The sequence below is a fragment of the Magallana gigas genome, chromosome 9 (genome assembly GCF_963853765.1).
Source record: "Magallana gigas chromosome 9, xbMagGiga1.1, whole genome shotgun sequence".
Lineage (NCBI taxonomy): Eukaryota > Metazoa > Mollusca > Bivalvia > Ostreida > Ostreidae > Magallana > Magallana gigas.
The window spans coordinates 16,269,128-16,296,206 of NC_088861.1; the positions used below are offsets into that span (position 1 = coordinate 16,269,128).

The following is a 27,079-nucleotide window of genomic DNA, read 5'->3' on the forward strand; positions in this document are numbered from 1 at the left end:
TTGATTAATAATTAGTAGATGGATTTTGGATTGATAGCAGATTGATTATATATTGCTTTTATACCACTATACGATTACAGTGCTTAATAAATATCATAAAACTCCAACTGACTTATGATTTCAAAAGTCTAAAGAATAACAACAGAAGGATCACATAGACTTTTATGGTGCCAGTGACCAGGATAAAACGAAGTGCTAAAGAAAAACTGAACTGTTAAGGTAAGAACTTTTTCTCAATATCTCTGTTCACTATCTCAAAGTAAATAACTCTGATCAGCAACCTATATGGCAACTGGAAATGGTTATGATAGAAAAGAATTTAAAAATCAAATGGAACAATTGGAAAAACAATTTGCGGGGTTGGGTCAAAGTGAAGAAAAGGAAGGGCATGAAACAGGTCAAAAATTCTCAGAACAAGAACAGGTAAAACAAAACACTTTTCAAAAACAAACTGACACATATTATGATGCAAGGTTGTATGAAACTAATGAACCTCGACACCGAGTCCCAAATCAGGATGATGATAAAGATTTTTTCATTGGTCAGGTTAAAGCTATAACATCCGCGCTTACAGTGCCCCTATCTTCTGTGATAACTCCTTTCGAAGGAGATGCTAGTAAATACAAGCAGTGGATAAAGGAAATTGAAAAATATGCTTTATTGTCTGGGAAACAGGGTCATGAAATCCCCATGCTCGCGTATATTACGAGTAAAGGTTCGGTAGGGGACTTTATCAAAAGATATTTGGACGAAACAGACGCGTCGGAAGAAATGCCGTCGTGGAACGATTTAAAAGAATCCTTAAGAAACAGATTCGCGGAGATAACCGACTCACAACACGCGTTAGCAGTAATGCGCAGGACGCGGCAAAATTCAAACGAAAGTGTACAGTTATTCGCGGAACGGTTGTTGCAAATCGCGGAAGACGCGTATAGTAAAGACAAATTAAAAGATCCCTTAGTCCAACAACAACTTGTAGACATATTCTGTGACGGTCTGACCTTTGACTATCTCAGGATGAAAATCCTTAGAGAAAACCCCAAAGACTTGGAGTCAGCAATTCAGTTAGCAATGCGCGAACAAAATTTAAGACAAAGACTAGCTATAAGGGGGTCAAGTATAACAAGTACTACGCCGAATGACAATAGACAGACTGTTTCACGGTTTGACAGTACAACGCCTTTATTAAGTGAAAGATTGGTTAACTTGTCCTCGACAGACAATAGACAGGAAGAACCCATGGAAGTTGACCACACGAGGAACAAAGGTTGTTTTAAGTGCATGAAAATTGGTCATAGGGCCAGATTCTGTCCACTAAATAAACCCCAGGTTAGGCCCCGCCCTCAATTAAATAAACGACTTCATAATACTCAGTCTGTGCATTATGTTGAGCAAAGCCCCCGCCCACCGATTGAGTGTTGGAATTGTGGTAGAATAGGACATTTGCGTGCAGATTGCTGGAGCAAACGCAGGTTTTGCAGAACGCAGCAAAACAGAGGTAGGTCAGCTGATCGTCAAGATCGATCACGTGATTTTAAAGACCAAAATGATAGGAGATCACCCAAAATCTGGACCCGTCGCGCCACTTTTGATAAACAAAATCAGGAAAACTAAGATGTTCTTCCTTCGTTGAAGCCCGAAGGAGGAACGTCCATAAAAAACCTACATTTGAAATTAACTTTACAAACAACCCCAGTAGCTGTTTATTAAAAATTGGTAAAAATAAATTCAGAGCGTTAGTAGATACTGGCGCGGCCGTATCTTTGATTAGTAAAAAAATGTATGATAATTTGTTCCCCCGCCCCAGATTGTGTAAAAATGATATTCCTTGTCTTCAAGCTGCAAATGGTAATTCTTTAACTGCGTTAGGGTATGTAAATATTTCATTTAAGATTGCAGGGTTAACTTTAGACCATAAACTTTTTGTGACAAAGGGACTCAACCGAAACCTGATTCTCGGTCGTGATTGGCTCAAGAAAAACAATGTCCGTTTATACTTTGATCTTGGACTCATGCGCATTGATGGCAGGGCTTATGCCGAATTAAAGGAGGATCTACACATTTCAACGATCGTAAGAACACCTAAGAAACTTATAGTGAAACCAAATACTGTGACTGTATTTTATGGAAAAGTGAACAAAAATTTCCCCCTTGAAGAAAAAGACTTAGTGGAAGTGAACAGTATAGACAATAATTGTATCATGGAGGACCCAGGACTATATTTAAAAGACTCAGTTTGTGTTATCCGAAGAGACAGAAAAATTCCCATGATCTTCGTTAATCAAACCAACAAAAGTTACAAAATCCCTAAAGGCTACATTGTAGGACGTGTTACCGCATTAAGACCAAAAGAAATCTCGGAAATCCAAACCCAACAGGACAATGAAGAAAAGATTGATGTGCCTGAAAGATTCGAACACTCCATCCAAAGACTTGTGAGGAAAAACAATGACTTATTTGCTAAAAGGGACAGCGACCTTGGAGTGACCGACACCGTCAAAATGAAGATAGAAACTGGAGACCATCACCCGATAAAGAACAGACCATATCGAGTTCCCCTCAATAAAAGACAGATAATCGACAAGGCCATAAAGGAGATGATGAGCGCAAGGATTATTGAAAGATCACAGTCGCCTTGGTCATTTCCTCTGGTAGTAGTAAAGAAGAAGGACGGATCAGACCGGATGTGCGTAGACTTTCGAAGTTTAAACAAGATAGTGAGACCAGTATCATTCCCATTACCATTGATTGATGACATTCTTTGTTTGCTCGGTAAGGCCAGGTACTTCACTGCACTAGATTTAAAGAGTGGATATTGGCAGGTAAAATTAGAAGAATCAAGTAAAGAAAAAACAGCTTTTGCATGCCACAAGGGATTGTTTCAATTTAATAGGATGCCATTTGGATTAAGTAATGCCCCAGCAGTCTTCCAAGAACTCATGAACATCGTTCTACAAGGACAAGAGGAGTTTGCTATCGCATACCTGGACGATATACTCATATTCTCAGAAACACCGGAAGATCACCTCCATCATATCCAGGAAGTGTTTGATCGTCTAAGGACGCATGGACTAAAACTGAAGTTAAAGAAGTGTAGCTTCTTCAAAGAGCAGACTGAATATCTTGGTTTTATTATCAATGAACATGGCGTCAAACCGGATCCGAAGAAAGTGGAAGCCATTAAGAAATTACCAGCCCCCACTACAGTTAGGGAAGTCCGTGGTTTTATAGGTATGTGCAGTTATTATAGAAGATTTATACCAAACTTCTCAAAGATTGCGGAACCATTGATCGACTTAACCAGGAAGTATGCCAGATTCAAGTGGACATCATGCTGTCAAGAAGCGTTTGACTTCCTTAAAGAGAGTTTAACAGTAGTGCCTTTATTAGCTTATCCAGATACTAATAAGCCATACATCTTGTATACCGATGCCAGCGACAATTGTATAGGAGCTTGCCTCACCCAAAAGACTGACGAAGGAGAAGATAAGCCGATATACTATCTATCCCACAAGCTGAGTAAAACCCAGGTGAAATGGTCAACCATAGAAAAGGAGGCATTTGCAATCCACTATGCCCTCCAGAAGCTGGACCATTACCTTCACAGTGCTGAGTTTACTATACGGACAGATCACAAACCGCTCAAATATATTTTAGAATCCCCTATGCAAAATAAAAAGATTCAATTATGGGCTTTGAGTATCGCTGGATATAACTGCAAGGTAGAGTACATAGAAGGAAGGTTCAATTGCTGTGCAGATCTTTTATCCAGGTTACCGTCCACTATCTCTGATGATGAAGCGGAAGAAAAATCTGAATGTGATGAACCGGATGTTAAAGACAATTTCTTTGAAGTAAACGTACTAAACTCAAATGCTTTCTCACCCAAAAGATTAGCCAGGTGCGAAGTTAAACAGCAGGACGAATTGCTCAAGCCTTTCATCGACTTACCGGAAGAAATAAACATAAAGGAGAGCCAACAAAATGATGAGCAGATCAAAAAGCTGAGAAATAGGTTGAGTAAAGGAAAAGCAACGGCGACCGAAGAAAAGAAGTTTCTTGAAATAGATGGCCTAATGTACTATCTTTCGGATGGAGATTCTGAAGGTCCGAGACTGCGCCTGTATATACCACGTGAGTTAGAACTTTTGGTAGTACAACAATACCATGATGGACTTGGACACATGGGAGTGGACAAAACGTATGATGTAATCAGACAAAAATATTATATGCCAAACTTATACAAGAGGTTATACTCTTATATAGAAGGATGCGTAATATGCCAAACGAGGAGCAATAAGAGAACTCAACCTTCACTTCAAGAGACAGACATACCACCTTTTCCAATGGCTAAGGTAGGACTTGATTTGTCAGGGCCATATCCAACTTCACTGACAGGAAACAAGTATATAGTTTCTTTCATTGACATTTACTCTGGATGGCCGGAAGCCTTCCCCGTTCCTGACAAGTCAGCTGACAATATAGTGCACCTTATATTAGAAGAAATATACCCCAGATATGGCTGTCCTCTTCAAATTCTCACAGACAATGGAACAGAGAATGTAAATCAAAAGGTACAAGAAACCTTGAAAGAACTAAACATTAACCACATCACAACCTCTTACTACAGTCCTCAAGGCAATGGCAAGGTAGAGAGATTCCACCGCACTCTTCATGACGTAATGGCTAAGAAGATAACAGACAATGCTCAAACATGGGATATTCATCTTAACCAAACATTGGCAGCTATTCGATTTCACCCGAATGAATCTTCAAAGTTTTCCCCATACTACCTGATGTACAATAGAGACGTTGTATTACCTCTTGATACTTTACTGAAACCTCGTCGAAGATATGCAGGAGAAGATCAACATAAAATCGCCCTTCAAGAACAGCACAAGGCGTTTATGCTAGTACATCGAAATATGAAAGAAGCCAAGAAGAAACAGAAAGCCCAGGCTGATAAGAAGAGCAAAGATGAAGATTTCCAGGTAGGAGACCCAGTCTATCTCAAGAACAACAGGAGACAAAACAAACTAGATAAAAAGTGGCTCCCCTATTACCGAATTATTGAACAGAAAGGACCAGTCAGTTTTGTGGTGAAGGATCAATTAACTGGATCTATCACCAAGTGCCATGCACGGCAATTGAGATTGGCAGATATTTCGCACTGGCCCCTCTCACAAGATATTGAAGAAGGTGGAAGAACTCTGAGAAAAACCAATTATGTGGTACCACCTGAGGAGGAATCATCTTCGGAAGATGATGGCGAGTTGCAGCCAGAGCCATTAGAAAGAGCTATTCGGTTTAAACAACAAGAGAGAGAAAATTCTTCAGACGAAGAAGATATACCCTTAGCTGAACTTCAGAGACGCATAAGAGCTAAACAGATCATGGATTGTCGACCGAGTAAGGACGAGCATGAACAGACTGTTGAGTCGGAATCGGATGAGAACCCTGAGTCAGAACAAAGTGAATATCATGATCAAAATTATGAGATACCTTTAAATACCCCAGCTTTACCCTTAGACGAGGATATGGAAATTGGTGAAATAAATTCTAAAGTAGGTCTAGGCTTCACCCGTAAACCACTTCCCAAACCGCGTAAACCAGTCCCCAAACCTCGTAAGAATATAGCTGTTAGTAAACAACAGCACGTAGAAAATTGTTTTGCTATCATGGCTGAAGCGTTTAAAGCAATTGTATAACGTGTTGTAAATGTAAATAATAATGAGTAAACTTGCTTTGTATATATTGCTCGCTTTTGGAATAGGTACGATAGTGTGTCACCCCTTTGACATTTTGACTGATAATGAAATACCGCGGACGTAATACGTTTGAAATATCGGAACCCGCGATTATGTAAAGAAACCGTAAAACCGTGTCGTTGTAAGAAATTTAAAATTACTGGTAAAATAATAAATGTTAGGATAAACATCTTGAGTTTGGACGAGGATGTTCTGGTCTTCTTGGTTCATTATTACTTCCTCCTTACTATAATCGAGAAAGTCAATTTAATATGTCGGACTCCTTTCAAAATTTTATTGATGGCATAAACACATACACACTTTGGGACCCCCTTAACATCAAATTTCCGGGGATGGGACACATTAAGATCCCCGATAAATTAAAGGATATTAAAGTTTTCCCTATGGACACACTAATGGCGGAATTGCCAGTAAGCAATGAACTACAACCTATGGAATCATTACCTTGGGTGGGAAGTCTTTGGTTTTATGTATTTTTGATTTTGGCAATAATAATTGTATTCGGAATTTGTATCCTGAAACGTAAAACTATCAAAAAGTTAGGATATAAGTGCCGTGGTTGCTGGTCGGGTGGTCGAAAAAGGGGTGGTGACAGGGATGAGGAAAGTTCTGGCAGAAATGTTTTGTCTGGTGTTAATCCTGATCAACGAAATTCCCAAGAGACTATTGAAATGAACCCCATAGTAAAGGACACTACAACCCCAAAGAGACCTCGCCGTTATGGAAAACCACGACGATCAATTACAGACGCTCACGCTATTGGACCACTCACTGAAGAATTAGCATACCAGTTGACCGGAGAGAATAGGAACTCCGATTATCCGAGGCCTGAACGCTATGGACCGGACCCGGACTTGGCACGCGAATACCTTGCAGAAAGGGCATTGATGTCTAAGAAATAGAGGAACGCAGTCGATGTTCCGCGAGGAGCAAACTCGCCATCCGCGCAGGAAGTGCCGTTGGTGTGCTTATGAAAATTGTGTATTCAATATGTTCAAATTTGTGAAAAATGTAAAATGTTTTTGAAATAATTATGTAATGTTATATTTGAAATCAAATGTGGTGAGCTGAGAACTGCGAATGGAATTCTTCGAATCCGAATTACACAACGTTTTCTTGATTATCGTTCCGATTATTCGAAAAGGATGCAATTGTGTGAAACCGATAACTTTAGTGTAACTTTTATGTACGCTGGACTGTGTAACCTTTATATATGCTTATGTATTTTATTATAATTCTAGCGGCGCTTATGCTTGAATTAACATTTTATAATGGACTTTATATGTTACCTGTGTGGAACGTTGGACATTGGACAATTCTGATTGCATTTAATTGCGATTATATTTGATTTTGATTATTTTGTATTGATTAATATTGTTGTCAAAAGTATATATGATTATTACTGACTTTTGCATGAATTGCTAAACAATTATATATTGTCATGAGTGAAGTATACATGTTTGTTGACAGACTATTATTGTGTCTTAAGCCGGTATAGGAAATTGGTCACTTCATTCAACCTCTTAACATAGATGTTCTGACCGGTGTGTCACCAGGAAGTTCATCTGACATAGAAGAGTTTGAAGGATAATTTCTCACACCGGGCACCTGGCGAAAGAAATCTCCCTCGGGGATATTTCTTTTGTTAGGGGGACGTATGTAACCAGATAGCCGTATATATATGAAATATAATTTTATGATTGTATTCTACTTTACGTTAATTAGTCATTAGCTTGTTGTGCACTCGATACGAAATAAGTGTATAGTGAACAATGTTAAAGGTCATTGACCGAGAGGGACAACTGCGTAGTTAGAACTCGTGGTGTTAGCGGAATGACCAGGAAGAATAAAACTCTCGATGATGATTGGACTTTGGAAAGCGGTCAACGGATGCAAGACTCTTAATTGTAATTCACCTTTAACAATGGACTTCGTTATAAGTCACTTATGAACTGTGACCCGAAAGGATGTTCTAACAATTGATTATTTTATTTTACTGATTTATATACTTATGATTTGATTAATAATTAGTAGATGGATTTTGGATTGATAGCAGATTGATTATATATTGCTTTTATACCACTATACGATTACAGTGCTTAATAAATATCATAAAACTCCAACTGACTTATGATTTCAAAAGTTCTAAAGAATAACAACAGAAGGATCACATCCGCATTTGAAATGCATCTAAAGTATTTCTGCATGTACTTTTAATGCGTGGCTGTACAGCACAAATATTCATCATATTGTTTCACGACAAGGAACCTTAAATTCAATTCCTTCTAGAATCACATTTGGTGCCATAATTAAATCCAAAACAAGTACTTTGTAAAAATATCTAGCGGCGTATTTCACTTCAATATACGTGTAGTACAATTAACATTTCAACAGCATGCTGTATAAACCACCATAATAATATTAGTATGACATTGTAGGTCACGTCTTCACGGAAACATCATTCCTCCTTTAAACTCAAAACATGCATCTCTAAATGGTGCACTCGATATAGCTTAAGTGGGTGAACGCCAATGTCAACGTTGTAAACATTCTGTATTGTATATCAAATACATTTAACTGATGGAGTATAGAGAAATAAACTATAAATAAAGCGGACAATAATGCCGTTAAAGCAGCGGATCTTATGTTCAGCGATGATCCGTGGTTTTTAAAAACAAATACGGAATGCTTGCTGAAGTTTATGAAATTTTTGTTTTCATGTTATTATGAAATCTCCCCTCGCGCCGAAGCAGTGGGTCATTGATAAACTATTCCTAACTAATTCTGAATTTGTAGAAATACACAGGAAAACATATTAATATTTCTAGCTTAAGGAATAAAAAAAGGATACTAAAAATAACTTATTATAACATTTATCGCCTTCATTAAAAGAAAACTGGGAAGTGAGTTTTTCTTCGTTACAGTTTTAAAAAATCAATACATTTACGTTAGGTTATTGGTTGATAATTTAAAAATTGACAATAAATTGTTTAACACTGAAGAACACGCCGACGAAACCCCCGGGGCCCAAGGAGATTCAAACTCCGACCGCAGTGTGGGACTACAACCAGTGCGGTGATGGAGGACGACCTGCGGCTAAGTGGTTCCAAAACGGATCCACCCCCACCAAATAGGAGAATGCAGGTGAGCAGATGAAGATATCAAATTCCTCTCGTAAAACACATGCGAACTAAATTAGAGACTACAATACCAGGAATATACTGACTTTCTCTCAGGTTTTGATATCATGCGTCTTGTTGAATTCGAAACAATGACCGATAGGACGTCATACACGTCTTTGGTTAATTTTGCCTTTCTAAAGAACAGAACAAACTATCCACAATTCGTTCAGGTGGCATCGGACTTAAGACAGTCGAGAGTTGGGCTATGGGCGTAACTTATTTGTTTACGCTCTTTTGATAAATATTACGTATTTTCATCACCCACTCTTAACCTCTTTTTCAAGCTTCTCGGATACAACCTATTAAGGATCGTCCAAAGAAGTAAATATTATCTCCAAAGTAAAGGGAAAACACTTATACATGTACATACAAACCATCAAAGACAAATTGAAAACAGTTACTTTAAGTGTGATTGTGTTAATTGACTGAATTGTGTAAAGTTAGTTTGAGTTCCGCCGTGGTGATTCCCGGACGTCGCTTAACTCTTGACAGTTTTGAGTAACAAAACTAGTGTGAACAGTACGAGTATATATTGTAAGAAAGCGAGAATATTTTCATTGCTTCTGTTTTTAATTTGGACATTCAAGGAAATAAAAGGTTTCAACATTATTTTTGTGTTCCTTTAATATTACGCTAAAGTCAGGTTGTGAGAATTGGTTGAGAATTTTTAAGAATTGGCCCGGAGTATTGCATTTCCTATGTAATACCTAGATCCCAGTACCTCGTGTCTATCATTGTGTAAGCAGTAAATTCCTCCAATGTCGCGCACATTATCCGGCATAGCCTGCTACCTTTGAGAGTTATTCTACAAAGGATGCAAGACCAAGTGTAAAGCTATGAGTATGCACTGTTTCACCTGCCAGAAAATCGGCCATCTTTCAACGCAGTGCAGGAGTTCTTGTGTCAGAACAGTGAACGTAATGGTTGTCAAAAGGAAATCAACATATCAACAATCAACAATCATAGGAAGAAAAGCGTGGCCAAAAGCAATTGGCCATGTTCATGGCTCGACATGAGATCACCATCGAATTCCTATTTTGTAAAGTTTCTGACGCAGAACTATTTTTTTTTCTTGAAGGTCTAGATCTCAAGACCAACATTTCAAGAGCAGAAAAAGGAAACTACTGTTGCAAGGAAGATTTTAGCACTAAATGAATAGATAATAAGCAGCAGAAAAATCATGTAATATTTGAACAAAACCTCTAAGCGTCCTGGAAAAAGAACTAAGAAAACATGACTTGATAACAAACACAAGTTCCGACTCTGAAAGAAAAGCTTAAAGACGCCAGGCCAAAAGATAAGACCATTGAAAAGAAACTCTCAAGAAAAGAAGTCGACATTTTTAAACTGCGAACTAAGATATCATCGCTCTTGTGTCGTCCGAGGACCAAGAAAGGACGAATAAACATGCTTAGATTTGCGTTCCCTTTTGTACCACTTCCTATTCGGAAAAGGAGTGGGGGGACCAACACAGAAACTCTTCTTTTCACTGAGGCATCATCTCAAACAGAGACAAAGGACAACGAACACAGAACCACCACACTCGATCATCTGCAAATAAACAATGCCTTGCACGTGTAAACGTATCAAAATAGTCATACGCATCCAAGTCATACATATCGTAGAAATATCCGCGCCCCAGTCCACATACAAGTTCAAAAACCACTTTAAAAAACGACGCTACGTGCCTGAACCAGGGATTATGTGTTTTTTTTAACAGTGACCTTCAACTTGCCCAAATGACCTTCGGCCAGAATCATGACACATCCTCAGGTTATGAGCAATCTTTGTGAAAAGTAAGAACTTCAATGTTTTTCCATAAGATGTCCGGACTGGGCACGATTGCACAGACAGAACAGACGGACAAACGGACAGACGTACATTGTGATTCCTATATTCCTTCCAAAACTTTGTTTGCAGGGTTGCAAAAATCAGAGATTAATGATAAAGAATCATATACATGTATAATGAACATGACTTAGTTTTTTTCCATAATATACATATTATTCACAATAGATAGATACCGCAACAGCGTTCCATAGTCCATAAATAAACGACATTGGATGCACAGTGGGTTTTAAATCTCAATTTTCAATTGTAAGTAAGAATAACTATATTTATCATTATCAAAAGAATAATATACATGATAAACTCATTAAAACAGTGCGTTGTATAGATAAAAGAATATTTCAAATCAATTATTTGTACCTTACTTTCGATTTGAATGTTTTAAATAGACACCATGTTATGAACCTATATACAGCGTTTTTCAACAATGCCAATTTTTTAACAATTAAGTCCACATACTCATTTTTTTTCAATTTTGAGTCATAGACATAATAAAAAATTCTGTTGGGTAAATGTCACAGCTTAACTCAGCTATTGTTGGAACTGATTTTATTTGGGCAGTGGTTTTGATGAAAAAAAAAGTACAAGTGATCATACCGACATGAACCAACATTGTACATGTTTTAAAAAGAATTCGAAATGCTTACTATAAAGAATTTTTAGCTCCAGCTAGCTAAAAGGTTGATCATTTTAAAATTACTCATTGTCTGCTCTGTATTTCATAAAATTATGTTAAAGATTTACAAAATGTATCTCATGATGTACATTTTTATTGGTTTTGTAGGCAATGTGCTTTATTGGCATTGTTTGAAAACAGATGATGCTTAAAGATTGTATTCGTCAACTTTTCTTATTAATTATACTGTATGGGGGACTACATGTAATACCCACGGTAAGACTTTTTGCATAAAATATCTTGCACAAAAAATCCCTTTTTAATAGAATGTTTTTATTAAATATGTGTAGATAATGTTGTTGTTGATGTGGGAGTTCAAAATTATTTAGGCTTTAGGATGCGAACCCTGTCAGTTTTCTGTTTTTACTGAAACGGTAGTTGACACTTGTCCTGAGACACAAGACGAATTAATCAAAAGGAAAGCGGAGAAAAAATGCGAAATATGGGCAAAACTTCAAAATTGCACAGAGCCAGAGAGGTTTAAGTATCACTGTGCTATGAATGAGCACGAGAACAAACTGATTGAAGTTTGTGCAAAAGAACACCGTATTAACGGTAGGTTGTTTAAATTCATAGTACATTTGTAGACATCTAACTACATTACTCATTATTTATGTACTGTTATTAAAATAATTTATTGGAAATAATAATCGATGAAAACTGTATACGCTCAAAATTGAGAAACACAAATTTTTCATTGTGAGGCTATACACATATGACATTTAACTGTACTGATTCATTCAAACTGACATTTTTACCACCTGGTTTTTACAATTAGCAGTTGTGAGAGTATATAGTGCCTTTGCTGTAAACATTGATATAAGATAAAAATAAGGTTACACTGAGAATACCATTATTGAATAAGTTCAGGTATTTAATATGAAAAGCAAATCTTTCAAATGTTGTTGTTATAATTTTATTTGGTCGTTCAAATAGCATTCAAAGTACGGAACTTGTTTACGATCCATGCAAGTTTATTTGGGTTTTACTTTAAGTGTAAAGAAATATGACCTGTATTTTTATTTTATTTTAATTTGCTACCAAAAAATAGCTTTAGTCTAACAATACTTCTGCGTTTGACTTTAAATTCTAATGATAAGATTAAAAAGTCATTCATAAAACTTTATTAATAAAATATATAAAAATGTATGAGAACCCGTTATGAACAGGGCGACAATGATATAAATGTTTCTGCAATCAGGGCTTTTAAGTAACTTTTCCTCACAGAAATACGATTAAAAGGTCAGAAACCATTCTTTTTTGTTATTTCAGTAGAAAATTTCAATTTTAAAACACACATTTTCGACATTTAAACTGAAGCTCATGCATGAATTATATACAGTATTTCAAATATTTTGAATCACCAATTGCAATGAAATGAAGAATACATGTAAACTTCCAAATGTAATGTAGCTCACTCTTAACGTCAAGGTTATACATTAATATTTTATGACCCAACGTCACAAAATGGAGAATTAAATGTTTTGTGAGATTATTTATGTTGAATTGATTTGATTGAATATCACCATAGATCAGTGGTTTAAGTATCAAGTTTGTGAACCGCAGATCCTAAGTTCAAATCAACGTGAGGCTGATTAAGATTTTAGAAAAATCATATTTCCTCCCTTTAATTTTTCCACAATTTCATATTTTAGTATTTTTCTACAGATTTGAATATTTTGTAATATTTTTTTTATAGAACTAGTTATTCATATTCTCTGTAGTTGCAGTGATTTTTTAATACACTTAAAACATATCTCAATTACCCCCTCCCTCAAATGATTAGGAAACTTTGCCTTAAGGGTGACCGGTTCTCGTCCGTTCTTATCCAATTTCTAACAAAGCATTTGTATTATGACCGATGATAAATATGTTAACGCTGATATGTATGTAATTTATAGTGTTTTTGTTAACAGAATTGTTTTGGGAGTGAAATTAAAAGCATACTAATATATTTGTACAAGAATTACTAATGCGCATTATCTTTCAGGAGGTCGTTGTACAGAATATAACACATTTGGAAAAACCATACAGGAACATCAGATTTTGAAGTGCAGAACATTTTTACCAAAATGTCCCCCAACCTATCTGTCTTCAGAAGCCTATTTATGTAAGTTTTAACAATTCCGTTTTGATTTAGTACATGCATCTTTAACAACAGTCATTTTTTGTGTTTATTTCTGTAACCAAAGAGTTTGTGATGCTGTTTATAACAAAATTTCGAGCAAAGACAAAATGGTGTGATATTTAACATATTTAATTTTCGTAACCTATTCATTGTTCATTGACTGGTCAAAGGTAATGATTGTTATGACATGGTGAAATTACAAAAGAAAGGATCGTGTTCTACCGAGCCTCAAGACTTCTCCAAAGCAATGAACAATTCGAACAACACCAATGAAAGAAAGAACAGCGATTGTAATGAATCATCGGGGTAATTAGCTATTATCTGTTTGTGTGGCATTACGCATCTTTTGATATTAATAACTCATTAATCTATTAAATATAAAGTAAATGATATTAGTTATTTGACTGCAATTTCAAAGAAATGTGACTACTACATTGCAAAAGACTTAAAACTAAAAAGCTGACTTAAGCTACATGTAAGACTGTAAAATAAGTTAGAATTTTATGCTGTATTTCGCATTCAAGGAAATACTAAATACATAATTCTTTTAGATAAATGTCCTTGTGTGTTGAAATAATTTAACCTTTGAATAAAAAAAATACATTATTTTATTCTTAATACACTTTACATTTAAAATATTTATCCATCTTATGATATATATGATTGCAGAAGGGAAATACTTTCAAATGAAAATATAGTAACCGTACTAAATGTTGAAAAATTTTCTCAAATTATATATGAGAATTTTAATTATTAGAAGATGTTAATAATTGGCGCGTGTCTCTGCGACTTCTGTATTTTTAAAATCAAATTTGTATCTTTTGCGTTCAAGGAAAGTCGGAATGAACCGTGAGCTTAATCTTTTATTTATCCGCTACTGATCAATCTATATATTTTGAGGACCTCTCTTTAAGTGAAATTTGGCCTTCTTTCCTCAACATAATAACACTCAATACCAAGCTGCCTTCTTATCATACTACATGTACTTTCTGTTGTTCTATAAAGTGCAGCGAACTACCGTAACATTTTTGCAATTTGATATATATTTTTTTTTAGATTTTTAAATATTCTGCCAAACAATTAACCAAAACAACGCAATAACGCAGGAATTATCCATAAAAAAGCATACGGCTAGAATAACAGCAAATTCATTTTTCTTACAATGAATGTAAAATTTACATGACTAGGTTATCGGTATTTGTCTTTTTATAGATTCAAAATTTTTTCATTTTTATAATTATCTTTTATTTTATTTATATTTTTGGTGCAAACCATCCTCTGGTGACACGTTAGTAAAATAAAAATTCTGTTTTTAACACCAGATTTGTATCTGACGGTCATGAAGTAGAATTTGATCCCTGGAGATCGTGATTTTTTAAAAAAAAAATACTTCGTAAACTCTTTACACCCTACTCACAGCTTTATCACTCTTTAGTACTATAAGTGTGCTATCAAAAACTGGATTATATTTGATGGTGCTAAAAGTTTTTTCCATATATAATTTGCAGGAACGGAATAATAGATAATTACAATATTTGTATGTATATTTTAAACCAATTTTGTTCAGATGCCTAAAATAAAATGATTAAGATCTTAAATACATTGAATTTTCTAACTATCTCTATTCTTTAACAAAATGCAATTTTTTTTAAAATTGTATTTAAAATAATTTTGTTGTTAACAGTTTGACACGTTTTTTTTATATTATTCAATGTTTTATATTTTATTGTAAAACAACAGTTGTATATTGATGAAAATATAGCACGGATTTATGTTTTACAGATGCAGATGCGATTTTAAAGTCCATGTAATTGTTATAATTGTTGCTAGTGTTGAGTTTGTCATCATCATTTTCATGATCATAAGATCACCAATACAGAGAGCACGAAAACAGAGACGAAAGCAGAGTAAGCAGAAATTTTAAAAATAACTTTAAGTTTAGAATGTTCTATTTTTAAAGGTACGTTTTTCCAATGTCTATTATTAGTGTTAGCCTTCACTTTGCTGTGGTGTACAACAGCCCGTTAATGTTATATTTACAGATTTTTCATTCTTCCATGATAAACATTTTAGCATGAAATTTGTAACTTACATTTTTAATATTTCCCTAACATTGTCTTTAAAATTTACTAAGTAAACATTCTCCGTGTTACAGTTTTTAAAAACCGAAAATGAACAAAAATTTAAAAAAGTGTTAAATATAATTTAGAAGGACGACAAAAATGGGGTACGTTTTTTAAACAGTAACAAAAATACATGTAATTATAAGATGAAGCAACATCTTGTAACTTTTAACAAAATGCACGATTATTAACTCTCTAGAAAGTAAATATGCATATCAAGTTGCCGATTATTTACAAAAATAGAGCGGACAAAACCTTATGTCAAGGAATATTTGACCATTAATCGTATGAATTATCCTTCTGATTTTCAATTCTTTTTTTCATGTCACGAGTAGTTTTAACACTGTGGCTGATAATTATGCCAGTGCCGAAGTGGTACGTTTGCACCCGTCTAAGGAGCATGTTTCTAAACGTTCGAATATGTTATGATAGACCATTGCTTTAAAATTTTCATAACCACTATTTGTTATTAAAAACCCTAATCCATCAGGTAAGATAGTTACCATTAAACTATGAATTTTCTACGAGAAAATAATTACCCCACAGAGAAACTTTCCTATACGATGTTGAGAATATCACAACAAATAAAAGAACTTCACGTAGGAATTTAAATTCCGATAGGATTTGGAAAAGACATGGGATATTGAAATCTGATAATAAATCTTCATTCCCTATTGGAACCAATCCCCCACGGTCTGAAATAAATTCCTGTATGAAACATTTTTATCATATAAAAAATGTAATTCCCCTAGGGTTTTAAATTTTTTTCATTCTTTCAGGATTTCAAAATATCATGTAAGATAATTACTTTCCTTTACGAATTATTTTTATACAATTGGATATCAATATTTAAAGGTAAATATCTTCCCTGCCAGCTGAGAACACTATACACAAAAGTGTTATGTACTTTTTATAATCTGTTGGCAATAATCTATTTGGTATAAATAGTTTATAACATAACTGCATCTAACGCGGGAGGAAATATGCCACCTTGACACTGGCATATGCAGTGTTTTTTACCTTTTAACTTTGATAAGTAGTTTTTAGATAGCTGATATTAATATTGAGCCAGCAATTACTTTTAATAATCTCAGATTTGTAAGACCAAATTTTATTCATCCGACCAGATGACACAATAGGGAGAAATTAGTATAAATGCATTTCGAAGAAAATAATTATGCAAATGCACTTGTAGGGAATATCCAATTGAACAATAAATAAACCAAACTAAAATCCATGTGCACATTCTAACGATGCTCTTTCAGAACGTTGATGTTATGTTGTGTTCCACTATCATCATACATGCACAAATCACGTACTATTTAGTAAATAATGAAATAACAGAATCGCCTGCAGGATGCCATATATTTATTATTCTTTTATGGATTTTACTTTATCATTATTTTTAGACCAGGACGAAAAATGGAAAATGGAGATGAAGAATCTAACTTGAAGTTATCAGTGGCAGAAAACTCACCTTGATTTTCACTCTAATAAGGTAAGATTTTTTTAAAATTCAATTTGAAAATGATATAAATATATGAACTTTTTTTTTATTCCATTAAAGTATTGCAAAGATATATTTCGTTAATGTAATACGTATTAGCATGTTTTGTTTACTTTTTTACTTACGGCATAAAGTGTTCATGCATTTCCCATCGACTGGAAGAGTCATTTTTTACTCGAGCCATTCTGTACAAGTCATGTGCAGATTTTCTTTTTTTAAATTACATTGTGTTAAACATTTCAAAAATAAAGCATGATGACCATCAATCAATTAAACAGAAAACTATTTAACATATAAAAGTATTGTTTTACACATCATAACCAGCTTTATTTTAAGCTTTTCCTCAACCTCACATATATAATTTATAATACGCACGTTCTCTTGAGAAACATTGTAATTGTATTACAGAAACAGGCTACGCCTTTTAAAAAATTAATTAAAATCATATTTGTATATCTAATTTCTGCTTACTATTTTTACTGCAACAGTTTCTTCATTAAGATCTTCCATTAAGGTATACATCTCCCCCATTTTTGAAGTTAATAAAAAGTCTTCATCTACATATCCATAAAACTACTGCAGTTTGTCGGTGCCCTTTGATTTTCTTTATGATTTAATTTTGGAAAATATTTCAAAATGATTTGAGATAGAATCTCGTGATTTTCAATGTATATAGATATTCATTAAGGTGGCTCTATACACCCACAGTTTATTCCAATTTTCAATAGAAGACCACAAAGCATATCCTTATCAAATATTAAAATCATGATAGGGATACTTTAGGTATTTTTAAAGAATTGTAAAAAATGTTTTTTCGTGTTTTTGTAAAATATTTTTTTAAAAAGACAGCTATTAACAAATTGAGAAAATTATTTTTGTCATATGATGGATATTTCCTTCGGACACATAAACAAATTATAACACTTCTTAACATTCAAAAATGTTATTATTGCAATTTTTTTTAGTATTTCCCCAAAACTTTCATATTTTCTTACTCTGTTGACAAATCATCTGAAAAAGTTGCTTAATTTTATAAGAAAATGTATTTTAATAAATATGATAGAAAAAAAAAATGAATGAAAATCATTGCAAATAAACACAAAAATATTTTAGATTTTATTTTGGTAAGGGTTATCGTTCCTAAGGTCCAAGGCCCAAACACCTTAGGGACTTTTCATTTCTGAGTTGAAGAAAATTTCCTAAATATCACGATGGAATGATACATGTAAATACATACATACATGTACTTCATTATAGGCCTGTATAAGTGAATATATTCGCTTTAATGCAAAACTAAATAAAGGGGAAAATTGACAAGGCTAATAGGATTTATGTATCCCAACCTGAGAGAAATTCAAAGCAACCCTTCCATCCCCTTAAGGTGCCGATATTAATGTGCATTAAAGTATATTATAATTGCAATATTTTCACCGGTTTGGAATTTTCTTTCACTGTATTCAAATAAAAAATACGTTTTAGAAAATTTTGGAAAGTTAAAAAATTGTTTGTTCTCAAAGGGATTTGAACTCATGACCTACAAGTTTGTAGGGTACCCACAAAACCACTGCGCTATCGTGTAACATGTCCGAAATGGGAAAGAAACTATTCAAAAAATTATTGTTGATTTTATTGTTTATTTCGATAAATAATACCACACAACGTGAAGGTATCACATACCACATTACTTGTAAGTAATGAATTTTCCAATTATCAAATTAAATCTATTCATTTAACAAATTTTTCAAAAGAGCGGTCCCCATACAATTCGCCTCAGTTTAAATCAGCAAGTACCGGAATTGCCTGCTTCCAGATTGAATTTTTTGCGTACTGCGTCATCAAAAAGTGGTGTATAGAGCCACCTTAAGAAGGATGTAATCGAAATAGTCAGTTTTGGTCGTCATCGAAGTCCATTTTAAAGGACGAACTTCAGCGTTGATTGGCGACCAGGGTTTAATACCAAAAATTATACTCTCTCCAAATACTTTATTTTTCATTTTCTTCTTTCAATTTAAACAGAAACCTCTATAACAAAAAGAATAATTCTAACATTTTTTTTTTACAAACATTGCTCTTTTTCTCTTATTATTGAAACCGTTCTTCTTTTTAATTGGATTCCTCATAATTGTTTCAACATTCATTAATGTCATATAGTAAGGTCAAAGAGTTTACACAACTCTAAAGTTTTAATGCTGAAGCAAGTTTACAAAATACACTTGGCCATTATGCAACAAACAAAATTTAATATTTTAAGTTCTTTGGGTATTTATGGTATGATATTGAATACTCGTGAATAAAAATGGTAGGACTGTAGCAGCGCACTTTGAAAAAAAAAAATAAGCACGTTGAAAAAAAATCAAAGTGCGTTAAAATTGGAACCAAGTCATTGTACTTTGAAAATAAAATAAGAGTGCGTTATGATTATGAGTGAACGCCATCATTTTCATTATTAATGCAAAATCGGTATGTTTCTTTGCACAAAGTCGCTTATTATATAATGAATCATTTCATTTAAAAGACACTCAAATGTACAGCCATCAGCTCAACACCACAAAGGGTATGCACTTTTTGCACAGGTTTTGAATAAAATGTGTAATTCCTCGTCATCATATTTGATCATAAGCTAATATTGAATTAAAGCAGTTTGAAATGTAGGATCATAGAAATAGGATGTATAAATTGGTATGGGACACCTGTCGATGTTAATGTTGTTTAAAGTACATAATTTTTTCAAATTCTACTAGATGTGACTCACTGCTTTCCACACAAGCTTAGTAATATTCAATTTCCATCCTAACCTCCTTTATCCAAAAAGCCACACGAACTCAAGGATAGATCGAAGAAATTGTCATTCATTAAAATTAAAGACAGCAAGTTATAAAAGATAAACAAATCACTAAAGAGGGAATCACTCTTACACAACCTATCACTTATTCATTGATCTCCTCAGTGTATTAAATTACATTCATATTCAAATTAAACATTCCAGTATCAAAGTAATAACATAATAAAGGACATGTATCGAAACTTATTGTAAAAAAAACCCTGGGAATATGGTCAATTGGCCTTTTAAATAATAGCAACTTTAAATAAATAATAGTTTGAAATGTCCTCTTGGTGCGGCTAAAGGTACATGTAATACAGTTAAAGAATACTACATGAAATGATAAAAACGTCATCGGCAACGCTATTTTGTTTTATATGTGTTTTTGCAACTTACCACAGTTTCTTGTGTACGATCATGAATGATGATAATGATAGAAAAATTGTTTTCATGTTTGTTTGATGTTTTTGTTCATAGATTCAACAGATTATATCCTAGAGTGATCACAGATTTACCAGTAGTGTCTACTTTGTCCTCTTTTTTTGCTACACCTTTTTATTTTATGCGTGTTTTAAAGTATCAGAAAATGTATATACAATCTTTGGTTGAAATGGTTTAAAGAATAATATTTCATTTTTTGTTGTATGATTTTTAAAGAAATCTGATCGTACATGTATAATAAGTTATAATATACCAACACACGCAGTAATTTCAACAGAAATAAAATCCATAATCTTTGTGTAATCGAAATAATGAATGTGATTTAATTTATTTCATTTTATTTCTATGTTACCTAAGCTATAGCGAGTTACACATCGTAACTAAAATAACAACATGATTTTAATATATGAAATTCGATAATATACAGTTATTAACAACCGTTTAAACGAACGATCAAAATTTGATATGGTAGAATTGAATTTTGCTCCCTAGTTCATTAACATATTCACTTGTGTGAAATGCTCACTTTATATTTTGTGTTTTCGATGCACAGTGTGGTATGCAGGAGCTTTTATACACGCGAGGGGTGATTCAAAATAAAATGTCACTAAACGTATAGAGCTACTCATTGATGCTAGAAATAGAATTTGATTTTCAAAACTTACTAGATAATTTCACGAAACATGATTTGCTTTAATTATCTGTATTTAAGTAGAATAAAAGCAGTGTACACTTTTTTTTTTTACATATAAAATGTTTTTGAACTGACGTCTTGTTTGACTTTCGTCATTTTAGAATGAACTATACCAAAAAAAAATGGTCGATCATACTAAATGTATTTTAGCATTGATTTTGGTAGAAATCATCAAAACTTATATATCAATCAAAAAATGAGAGAGAAAGCGAATACAAGGCTTAAAATTTGAATTTAATATTTTATGAAAGCCAAACTTTTGTACATAAGGTAAATTTCCGTAAAAACATACGGTTAAAGAACGTTGTAAGGCCTAATTTCTGACTTTATGGATCTAAAAATCCAAAATCTGATAATTACACTAACCTTCACGAAAAGTGCAATTGTTTATTCAGAAAGGTGAAACAAATGATGTAAGAAAAACGAAAAAAAAAATTAGAAAACCACGGCCAATTATTAAAAAAAAATCACTTCTATTATGGACATAAAATAAATTCAACAATAATATTTAACCTAAAAAGTATCTGTTGCAGAAAAGTTTTAATCTGTAATCATATTTTATAGTCTGAGTATCTGTCGCATGAAAAGAATTTTCATTACTTTATCGCGTCTGTATTTTTTTTTTTACTAAAATGTTTAAATCTCATCTACTAACATTTTTTTTCTTTTTTTTTTTTTTTTTAGTTTGCCTTCCATATTAAGTTGTTCACATTGTGTATTCATTTCTTTTAAAAAAAAAACCATGTGAAAAAAAAATCCCACAGAAAAGGCTTCCCTGTGATGCATTGTATATTGTTTTTTTGTACACAATTTATAGCATTTAGAGTATTGGAATCATATAATTCATATTAAACATATGTTATATCTGCTTCAACATAAGATTAAGATTTTATAATTTGAGTAATGATAATAGTTAAACAGATGTCACCTATCATATTTCATCTTTTTTCTTAGCTTGATAACTAGACAAGCGGCAATGCTAGGCAATACATTAATGGATTTTATAACTTTTATTAAAGTTGATGTCCAAATACAATTCATTGTCAGTGTTAAGAAAGTTACAGTATAAGCGAAAATTATGTCACAGAGAAAGCAAATGTTTTCAAAACTATATTTGTTAATTCTAAATGCTTCATGTACATGTAAGCGTTAAGTTATGTACAAGCAATTAAACTCTAGTATTATAAAAATGATAAAACTGAATATTTATCATTAAAAAGGCCACTTTTTTTAAATTTAAAAACGGTATACTTTGTTTTCATTGTTTTTTTTTTACAATCAAAAACGTTTATAAATGTACAAATTATTGAATGAAAAATATGCATTTTTATTTTTGTATGAGATCTTGTGTACAATAAAATAAATTGTAAATTTGATCACTTTTTTTTTGTTTTCAACAAAACGGGGTAGGAGAAATGTTCTAATACAACTTTAAAAGTAAAACTTTTAAATATACAAATAAAGGCCGTACACGATAAATATTTTATGCTGAAATAATTAAATGAAGTCCTATCATGTTTCATAATTTTACAGCTCTGATGTATATTTTCAAATAAATTTGTCTGAAGTACTCATTGTGATTATAAACAACAAGTAAAATGTACACTTTGAAATTTTCTTTGTGAGTTTAAACCGAGTCTTACATTGAAATTTCTAATAATATAATATTTATTAACATTATTAATTTAAAGGTTTATTAACATCAGTTTCAACAAACAGTTCGTAAGAAATTATTTAAATTTATAAATGAGAAGAATTGTTGAACTGCAGTAAAATAAATAATTATCCGTATTGTTAGCTCAAGTGAGCTATTCTGATCACATTTCGTCCGTCGTCCGTCTGTCCGTCCGTCTGTCCGTCTGTAAACTTTATACATTTTGAACTTCTTCTCTAAAACCGCTTATCCAATTTCAACCAAATTTGGCACAAAGCATCTTTATGGGAGGGCAAATATAAATTGCAGAAATAAAAGTCCGATCTGTTTTCAAAGCGGAGAAAACCTTGAAATTGTAGAAAAAGGGGGGTGCATTTTTAAAAATCTTCTTCTCAAGAACTACCGAGGCAAATTCAACGTAGTTTAGCATATATTATCCTTATGGGAAGGAAAATATAAATTGCAAAAATTAAGGGGTAACTCTGTTTCAAATCTGACTTATAACGAAAATAATAATAAAGGAAAGGTGTGTTTCAATCAGTTTAAAAGCTTCGGGCTCGGCATCCGGTAAAATGGGTAGGCAAGACTTGGCCAGGGCAAAACAAAAGATTGGCAGTTATTAATCTGCCAATCTCATTAAAATTTTAGGATATTTGATGGACTAGTATATTTGTATTTGCTGTAAATATTGCTGCAAAATAATGCGTATTTGGAATTAACGATTGTCAATCTGCCCCGGCTTTTATTTTGCCACGGCCCGGGTTTGCATACCCATTTTACCTAGACTCGTATTCCATACTTCTAAAACGAGGTTCTTTGTTTAAAGCAGCCATGACATTTTACGAAAAAGGGTCGATCTGACTATGATGAATTTGCTTGTTGTGCAACAGATCGCGTATGAAGGGAAATTTTGAAACATGCAAAATATATTGGTGCCGATTTTGTGAAGTAAATTGAGGCTAAATATTTCAATGCGTTGACAGTTTTCACACATGACGTTGTTGTTCGCTTGTTCTGATTTTCGTTTTGTTTTCATTATTTATGCTTTGTAACCTGGTAACTATCGTCTGTATTTCGTGATTTTTACGTATTAAATCAAACAGAGACTTCGGTAAATCAAATTAACTGTTTACCTGCGCAAATTAAGCAAATTAAGCGAAATCTGATGTAGGGGTAGGTGCTTACTGGAATACAATTCATTCTATCGGTAATTCGGCATTATCTTTTGCGTAATGATAGATTAATGCAATAGGTTTTGTTGAAATGCTCGGCATTTTCTCGAGTTTATTCAGTTTAAATAGAGTTTGATATCGCTGACGGAAATATGTAGGTATGTACATGTATATATATGATTCATTTCGAAAAAATAAATTTTGTTTTTTATTTGTTATACATTTAGTGCATGTTTCTTCTGTTTAATTGTTTACAATTTCTATTTACTTACCATATTTGAGTGTTAAGCTTCGAATTATAAGCAAGATACAGAGATTTGCTCACAATTTTATGTTTGTACACAGATCTTAAAAACTAAAGATTAAAAAAGTAAAAAAAAAATGCCAATATTTATTAAGAAAATTTTCAAAGTCTGTTCTTCCATAAACCATCTTTAACAACTGATTGTATTGTAAACTTAACCTTTTTAGCTCACCTGAGGGTGGGGCCACAATGGGGGGTCGAAGTTTAACAAATGAATATATAGAGTAAATCTTTAAAAATCTTCTTCTCAGTTACTAATCAGCCAGGAAAGCTAAAACTTGTGTGAAAGCATCATCAGGTAATGTAGATTCAAATTTGTGAAAATCATGACCCCCGGGGGTAGGGTGGGGCCACAATGGGAGATCAAGGTTTAACATAGGGATATATATAGAGTTAATCTTTAAAAATCTTCTTCTCAGAAACTAATCGGCCAGGAAAGCTGACACTAAAGTGGAAGCATCCTGAGGTAGTGTAGATTCAAAATTGTGAAAATCATGACCCCCGGGGCAGGTTGGGGCCACAATGGGGGGTCGAAGTTTAACATATGAATATATAAAGTAAATCTTTAAAAATCTTCTTCTCAGAAACTAATCGGCCAGGAAAGCTGACACTTGTGTGGATGCATCCTCAGGTAGTGTAAACTCAAGTTGTGAAAATCATGACCCCCGGGGGAAGGATGGGGCCACAATGGGGGATCGAAGTTTAACGAAGGAATATAGAGTAAATCTTTTAAAAATCTTCTTCTCATTAACTAATTAGCCGGCAAATCTGAAACTTGTGTGGAAGCATCCTCAGGTAGTGTAGATTCAAAGTTGTTTTAAAGTCGTGAAAATAATAACCCCTGGGGGTAGGGTGGGGCCACAATGGGGGGTCGAAGTTTAACATATGATTATATAGAGTAAATCTTTAAAAATCTTCTTCTCAGAAACAAATCATCCAGGAAAGCTGAAACTTGTGTGGAAGCTTCCTCAGGTAGTGTAGATTCAAATTTGTGAAAATGATAACCCTGGGACGTAGGTTTGGGTCACAATGGAAGGTCGAAGTTTTACATAGGAATAAACAGAGTTAATTTTTAAAAATCTTCTTCTCAGAAACTAATCAGTCAGGAAAGCTGAAACTTGTGTGAAAGCATCCTCAGGTAGTGTAGATTCAAAGTTGTGAAAAGCATGATCCCTAGGGGTAGGGTGGGGCCACAATGGGGCCAAAGCTTAACAAAGGAATATGTAGGGTAAATCTTTAAAAATCTTCTCGGAAACTAATCAGCCAGATGATTCTTTATAATTGTTAAGACTTTGGCCCCAGGATAATTCTTTGGCCTCACGAGAAGATTCAGAGGTTATTGTACGTTTATATCCCATATATAAACTATTGATAAGGATCTTTTTGAGAACTGCAATACTCAACATACGATATGACTTTAAAATCATCCTGTTAGAAAAGGGACTAATAATTATAAACATTAGAATATCCAGGGGAAAATGGATTTATACAGGATCTACGTGTATTATTGTACATTGTCCAGATAGTTTGCATTATGACTCCATTAAGCTGATTTTATCATACCTATTGTTCCTCAGGTGAGCGATGTGGCCCATGGGCCTCTTGTTTTCCTGTAGCTCTCATAACATGTGCAATACGGATTTCGCCAATTTTTTTCAGCTAAAACAACTGCAGGTAAATAAAGGGTCTCTATAGCTAATATTTCATATATCTGAGGTATAACACTTCTGCTAATTGACAATGCAATCCTTAAAAAAAAATTGATATGTATTCGTAAAACAAAATTATAACGTCATTAATTTACCAATTTTCTTAACTTTAGAAGAGCGACATTTTCGGTATCGTTTTTAATATATCATTTTATTATAAAATCGTATATTGTTATTTTAAATGTCAACTGAATTTGATTTTTTAAAACATACTTAAGCATGTGACATCTCAAATACTGATAAAACAGGATCATTTAGATGGAAAATATATTAATGTTATATAGTTTTTATCTCGAGTGAAACGAAGGTTCAAGTGAGATTTTCTGATCACACGTTGTCCGTCCGTCTGTTTGTACGGATGTAAACTATCACATGTTTTAGTGCCTCTCTTGGAACAAAATATCCTTATTGCAAATGAATTCTAAATTGTTTAACAACGGGCAAAACCTAAAACCTTTTATTCTTAAGGGAGCTTGTCACGAAAAAATGAAAATAGGATGTATGTCTTTAAATATCTTTTTCTCAAGAACCCTCCACCATAAATGCCATAATTTACACCAAAGCTTGCACATGTAGTCAATATTAAAAATACTAAGGGAAGCAAGAATAACAATTACAATGTCACCTAGAAGTGTAAACCAAATAGTATAGGTACCAAATATTAAAATATTTAATGGCCATCAATATGGTCAACGCACTGAACATGATAATTGCTTCAGTTTTTTTCAGTTTTTGATTTCTTATATTTTTCCGAGCACAACAACCAGAAAACATACATATTACACCAAACACCTGCATTTAACATGGCATAGAAAGAGAACACTTCATTATTTTCATTTGTTACCCGGATAAACAGTTTTAATTATTGAATGTAACCTAAACTATTTGTTAAAAATCGATCTACAGTTTTCACGTATTTATGATATGTGACCATGACATTAAACTAATTGAATCATCGAAAAATATTGTTGAAACATACTCTAATGGATTTGCCTGTATCACAAAAGACAATAAAAGCATATTTAACTGAGTTCGTTCCCATGGCACCAACC

At 33.3% G+C, this 27,079-nt stretch overlaps 1 protein-coding gene across 3 annotated transcripts; it reads left to right on the forward strand.

Annotated features, from left to right (window-relative positions):
• Positions 1–10,974: 10,974 nt before the first annotated feature.
• Positions 10,975–22,417, forward strand: LOC105336533 (uncharacterized). Of its 3 annotated transcripts, none has more exons than XM_066071599.1 (8): positions 10,975–11,047; positions 11,583–11,690; positions 11,804–12,029; positions 13,465–13,584; positions 13,773–13,908; positions 15,385–15,509; positions 17,135–17,223; positions 21,873–22,417. In XM_066071599.1, exons 2-7 carry the CDS (start codon positions 11,616–11,618, stop codon positions 17,176–17,178), a joined length of 726 nt encoding a protein of 241 aa, XP_065927671.1. In that variant the 5' UTR covers positions 10,975–11,047; positions 11,583–11,615; the 3' UTR covers positions 17,179–17,223; positions 21,873–22,417. The 3 variants fall into 3 exon arrangements, with proteins under 3 accessions (XP_065927671.1, XP_019926197.3, XP_065927672.1); XM_020070638.3 differs by lacking the exon at positions 21,873–22,417 and adding an exon at positions 20,531–21,231; XM_066071600.1 differs by lacking the exons at positions 17,135–17,223; positions 21,873–22,417 and adding an exon at positions 14,435–14,451.
• The last annotated feature ends 4,662 nt before the right edge of the window (positions 22,418–27,079 follow it).

What these genes read in the sequence shown, in the direction of transcription:
- LOC105336533 (XM_066071599.1), top strand. Translation starts at nt 11,616, where the DNA reads ATGATGCTTAAAGATTGTATTCGTCAACTTTTCTTATTAATTATACTG. An exon ending in GACTACATGTAATACCCACG is followed by an intron (nt 11,691 to 11,803) that starts GTAAGACTTTTT and finishes AAAATTATTTAG; the next exon opens with GCTTTAGGATGCGAACCCTG. An exon ending in GATTGTAATGAATCATCGGG is followed by an intron (nt 13,909 to 15,384) that starts GTAATTAGCTAT and finishes TATGTTTTACAG; the next exon opens with ATGCAGATGCGATTTTAAAG.